General features: G+C 43.6%; 1 protein-coding gene across 1 annotated transcript in view; it reads left to right on the top strand.

Moving 5' to 3' along the window:
* Positions 1–5,757, top strand: part of xkr6b (XK, Kell blood group complex subunit-related family, member 6b) — a gene marked incomplete at both ends in the record, with an annotated part of 101,807 nt that extends 96,050 nt beyond the window's left edge. The window contains 2 exons of the mRNA XM_080744471.1: positions 3,897–4,093; positions 4,787–5,757. Of these exons, the coding sequence (XP_080600597.1) occupies positions 3,897–4,093; positions 4,787–5,757 (1,168 nt within the window). The remainder of the gene's footprint in view (positions 1–3,896; positions 4,094–4,786) is intronic.
* Positions 5,758–6,236: the final 479 nt, after the last annotated feature.

The following is a 6,236-nucleotide window of genomic DNA, read 5'->3' as shown; positions in this document are numbered from 1 at the left end:
GTTGTCCCCCCTCCCGGAAGCGAGTATTCCTACCGTAGGAGACGGGGTTGACCCCCCTTGATCTTGACCCCCCTCCCAAAAATCTGTACAACAGGCCTGGTACAGAGGGGAATGGAGACATACAGATCCTTGTAGGTTTCTCTGGCATGTCATTAGTGTGGTGTGGGGGTCAACTAGTTCCATCTGACATTTACGATTCTGGACTGGAAATGTCACAGAATGGCATGCTTTCACCTCCGAATATGATGGCACGTCTCTCTCAAAGCCCAAAGCTATTGATCCCCCCCAAAAAAGCGTTTGTCAGTTCTTCCCCTTTTCATGTTCATACCCACATATCCCACAGCAGACGGCATACTGTACCTCACCCACTATCCTGGGGGCAGGCAACCCCGTCCCGTGGCTCTTCAGACAATCTCCAGTGGCTCCCTGTTGCTCCCTGTTAAATAGAGATGATGGTTAATTGTTTTACATTTTAATTTTAATATCATTGTTGAGGTTATTCTTGCATTGTCCAATGGTAAAAGTGTGTAGCCTATATATAAAAAAAAAACGCCACTGTAGGGCAGAAACCTTTTATCTCCAAGTTTCAAATGTGTGCGGTCTTTTAAAGGAGTAGTTCACCCCCAAAATGCCTTTTTTTCTATTGATTACTGCCATGGAGACTAGAGTTCAATAATATTTTTAGTTTTTTGTCGCATTCCTAAGATGTGATAACAATAAATTTACCCCCCATTCGTTCCCGGAATCAATAGGGGTAAATTTACTCGAATCAAATTTTTGTCTTAGGAATGTGACAAAAAACAAAAAATATTATTGAACTCTACTCTCCATGGCATGAGTAATCAATAGAAAAAAAGTCATTTTGGGGGTGAACTACTCCTTTAAGTAAAGCCCTGATTCATCATACAAGGCTGTCGCACAAGACTAGAGAAAACAGCAGATCTAAGTTGTTGTGCTTCTAGATCAGCTATTTTCACTAGTTTAAATCATTCTTAAAATGATGAATACAAAACTAACGGTTGTCGGGTTCAGAACTGCTGGACAAAACAGAGTAGAGCACATTTTAAAAAGTAATAATACTGGATGTAGTAAAAGAAACTGTAAAAAAAATAACATTTTGTTAAAGGTACACCTGATAAATCTGTACTTTAACATTAGTTAAAGTCACATCTAATTATCAGCAGAGAATGACGACAGATAAATTCCACAGACTACAATTTACCAAGGTGGACCTCACTTGACCTTGCATTGTATTGTGTGTGCACTGTCTGCATGCAACCTTATTCTCAAGCTAGGCAGCAAGTCTTTTTCTGTTCCACTCAACAAAAGCTTCATGCATTCCGAAACGATGCCAGGTTTTTGTTTGTAAAGCTGCAATGAATTAATGTCAAACTATTAAGGACTAAATTCGTCCCGTCCGTTTGTTTTGGGGGAGGGCTACTGTCTTGGCTATTTCTGTCCCTGTTACGCTAATGTCCCCGGTTGACTGCCCTCACATCCAGTGGTAGATTTATTTGGCCACTCTGCCAGCCCAGGCAGGCAGATAGGCCCTGCAGCTACTACCACCCAATATGCAATGTCTGAACTCACCATCACGGGAACTATAAACCACCATAACTAGCAGGAACATTTCACTGATTGCTTTCTCCATGGCCAGAGTTGAGTTAGCGGCATAGTAAAGAAGGAACTAATATTTACTGGCAGCAAAGGATGAAAGTCCTGCTATGTTTATTTCACGCTGCTGCGCCCAGTCCTTTTATTTATTGGCCTTCCTTTGTAGGACAGCTTGATGTCCTCAGTGTGAATTTTCAAATGTGCTTTGCGAGATGCTCCCGTCCTACGCTTTTTTTCAGTCCAAAAAGATGAACGTCTCTCTTTCCACATTGTTTGTTAGGTGTCTTCTGCACATGGTAAATGGCAGTTGCACTTGCGGTATTACATTTCACAACAAACCCAAACTGAAAGATGATTATCTTAATTAGCCATATCACAGCCCTGAGGTGCGTGTTACATTTTCCTCAGCAACACAGAATGAGCCTGAATATCTTATCCTCCCCAAATAACAGTATTATAGCTTTGATTGTGACTTGACTAGTCACCTCTTTTAACCACTTAAAACCTGATTTACTTTGTTAACCGGGATTCCTCAGGGATCTTTGTCTCCTCCTTTTTTTGTACATGAAATCTGTTCCCTGAAAATACTATTTTCACACAATGTTTGCCTTTTGACATGCCCGAAACAGGGATGCAACTTGGGTTCACATGGTTAAGCTATCCTATGACATGATTCCAGCCCAAATCATGAAAATAGCCATGGCAGCTGACAAGATATTAATATGGTGCACTTAAGAGAAAGCACATTACCTTGCTACATGCACTCTTTTCCAACTTCAATAGAAAATATTTTTAATGGGAGCCTGCATACTGTGCATGCACACACGCACGCACACTAAGAATTGATGCTTTTCTCATCATTAAATCGTTATGCTTTGGGAGCTGTGGCAGGAAAGTTGATACCTCACGTGTTTATGTGTGTATGAGTAGTAGTGATTGTATTTGACATTGTGTGAGTGTCGGCTAGAGGAATGTGATAAAGTGGTGAGTAGGGCCTCATGTCTGTATACATCTGTATATATAGACGTTCGGCATTCGCAATGCTCTTAATTGATGTTCAAGTATTTTCATTACGTGAAAACGTCATATTATTCAGTGAATACACCGTACAGCAGTGTTACATCATTGCATTCATAATGAGATGGATGCATGTTACTGTGTGCTGCAACATTATTCTGTACACAGTGACTAGAGTATGCAACACTTGTACTGTACTGTAGCTAAGAATGCCCTCTACTGTTTTGAAACTGTAATTACACTCAGGTAGTGTGCTGAACAATTTATTCTTGTGTCCACGAACTGGAAAGCTGCAACCTTTCAGTTTGAATGTTGATGTCACGCTACAGACCACCCTGTTCCCCTCCTGCTCACAAGAATGCACCATCACTCCCTGAAAACCAGTGCACCAGAATATGAGAACAGAGAGTGGTCTCAACGTTGCTGGAACTGTCTAACCCAGTGGTTTTCAACCAGTTGTCTGGGGACCACCAGTGGTCCTTCAGGGGGTTTCAGGTGGTCCCCAGCTAAATGATGGAGAGTTGGTAACCAAATGGACCCTTATAGATCTTGAACTCAAGAGTAAAATTATTGCTAAACATCTGCATTACTTAATTTTAGGGCTGGGATGCGATTAAAAATTTTAATCTAATTAATTACAGGCTCTGTGATTAATTAATCGCAATTAATCGCATTTTAATCGCACATCGATATTTGCCCTGAGAAGCATTTTTCAAGTAAAACACATTTTGTTGTACGAGTGAATCAACGAGTGAGTTTTTTAATCTAAATTTCGCATCCACTGGGCCAAGCAAAGCGCTCTGATCGGCTATTTCTCCATTTGCGTTTGTTGTCTCTTCTTGGTTGGTGCATCGCTATGATCGGTATGCCCGAAATTGAAGGTTGGTGGTGCAAAAACTAAGTGCGATTAAAATGCGTTAATTTTTTTAATCGCGTTAATTTTCTGTAATTAATTAATCGCAATTAATCAGTTAAAGTCCCAGCCTTACTTAATTTACAACAAGTCTACACAACTAGAGAATGTAGAATAATTGGTATTTTGATTTGCCTGTTATATCTCTCCTAATGGTACCAACATCAATACAGCATGAAACTGTGGACAAAATCGTATCCAACGACAACACAATATTAGATTTCTTTGGTCTGAGAGGCTACATCTCATCAAATGGCGGTCTGTGGCTCAGATGCCCAATAAATAATGGTCCTTGATGTGAAAAAGGGGTGAAAACCACTGGTCTAACGACCCACCCGTCTGCTCTTTTCAGATACATCCGAACCATGTACCTTGGCATACAGAGTCATCGGCAGAAGGAGAACCAGCGTCGCTTCTACTGGGCCATGATGTATGAATATGCTGATGTGAACATGCTGCGGTTGCTGGAGACCTTCCTGGAGAGTGCACCTCAGCTGGTGCTGCAACTCTGCATCATGATCCAGAGCAACAGGGCTGATCGACTGCAGTGTAAGAGGTTCCCTAAGGCACTATACCAGGGCCACTTAAGTTTCAACAACAAACCATATTTCTACTGTAGTAGCCTACTTATATTTGTCTATTGAGTAAATCATACATCGACTCCACAAGCCCCCCCTAAATGTGTCATCTTATGTTGCTGTTGTCCCATCTAATTTGAATTTGAAGCTCTTGAGAGATTACATTTTGTTTGACTCGGTTCCACAGATAAATATTGTGAAAATAGTAGTTCTACAAGCTCACAATGCCTCGCAACGTGAGGCGTTGTGAGCTTGTAGATCAGTATTTTATATATGTTTTGCCTCGTTCTTATATTATTTAACTATTTGGCCAATGTTTGACCAGTTTTTATAGTATAGTTTGCTGATTACTTTTGATGCAGTAATAGTCTTTTTATTTTTTAGTATCTTTTGGGTATTAGAAAGATCTCCAGTCACTTAACTATCATTTATTACAATATTCTTCTTTTTTACACTCTTTTCTCTTGTGCTGTACTTATAAAGCTACATTTATTCTCCATTGCATGTGGTTGCATGCTGTCACTTGCCAAAAAGAACAGATCTTCAAGGAAACAATGTGTCACATCAGTTCTTGTTGGCAAGAGACACTGTCATGCGACGGAGTATAAATTTAGCATTTGTTTTCCTCTCTGCCATTCTCTCTCTCTCTCTGTCTTGTCTCTAGGTGTGTCTGCCATGGCCTCCCTCCTGTCCCTGGCATGGGTGCTAGCCTCCTACCACAAGCTCCTACGCGACTCGCGCGACGACAAGAAGAGCATGAGTTACAGGGGCGCCCTGGTGCATCTGTTCTGGCGCCTCTTTACCATCTCCTCACGGGTGCTTTCCTTTGCCCTCTTCGCCTCCGTTTTCCACATCTACTTTGGAATTTTCGTGGTGCTCCACTGGTGCGCCATGGCCTTCTGGATCATCCATGGTGGCACTGACTTCTGCATGTCCAAGTGGGAGGAGGTGCTCTTCAACATGGTGGTGGGCGTGGTCTACGTCTTCTGCTGGTTCAACGTGCGCGAGGGGAGGACCCGTTACAGGATGGTGGCCTATTACACGGTGGTGTTGCTGGAGAACGCCATCCTCAGCTCTCTGTGGTACGCGTACCGCGACCCGGCCACCACCGACGCCTACGCCTCCTCCGCCCTCTGTGGCGTCTTCCTGTGCTTCGCCTCAGGTGTGGCCTGCATGGTCCTCTACTATGGGGTGCTGCACCCCATGGGCCCCCGGTTGAGGGTCCTGGCCAGCTCTTGCTGCGCTGAGCTTCTGTGGGGGCTCCCTTTGCCCCCCGAGGCTGAGCCCATGGCCCCGACTCCGGGACCTCGTGCCTCTCAGGCCACGCCCACGCGGGCCTTGGCGGGGGAATATGTGGAATCCGACGAAACCGCCACGGACACCTGCCTTCCCGTTTTCCAGGTGAGGTCCACGGAGCCTGTGGATGCGGCCGGCAGGCCTATCAAGCCCGAGGGGCCTCTGATCAAGATAGACATGCCTAGGAAGCGTTACCCAGCCTGGGATGCGCACTTTGTGGACCGGCGCCTGCGCAGGACCATAAACGTGCTGCAGTACATAAGCCCTAACGCAGTGGGCATCAGGTATAGAGACGGTCCGCTCCTTTATGAACTACTGCAGTATGAGTCCTCCCTCTGAAGGAATTCTCTCCCATGGCCCTGTCACTTCCCCCCACTCAATAAAAAAGAAAAAAAGCACACACCTTATCTTCTCTTCCTCTCAACCTGCTCATCTTTCTCTCTGGATTATGATCTCTTCCCATTTGGTACCTCGCTCAACTCACTCTCGTTCCCCAATCATCCAGTTTTCCTGCAGGAGCGGTGTGTGTGTGCCGTCTACCAAGAGTCAAACTCAGTATGAACATACAGTCATGATTTATTTTTGGCAAAACATGCAGTACAGAGTAAAATAATGAATCGTATCTTATGTGACATAATTACAAAAGTCTAATATAAACTCTTCTAAATTCACAGAAGAGGGTTCTGTGTGAGTGTGTAGATAATGTGTGAATGTGTCATTATGAAATGTGTTTAACACATTATACTGTATTGGTGATTCAACCTGTGAATACTTGTGAAGGACATATTTTATGTCCCTGTGAAGCCTGATTGATTGTT

The sequence above is a fragment of the Nannobrachium achirus genome, assembly GCF_963921795.1.
Source record: "Nannobrachium achirus genome assembly, chromosome: 16".
NCBI classification, from domain to species: Eukaryota; Metazoa; Chordata; class Actinopteri; order Myctophiformes; family Myctophidae; genus Nannobrachium; species Nannobrachium achirus.
This window is presented reverse-complemented; position numbering and strand designations above follow the sequence as displayed.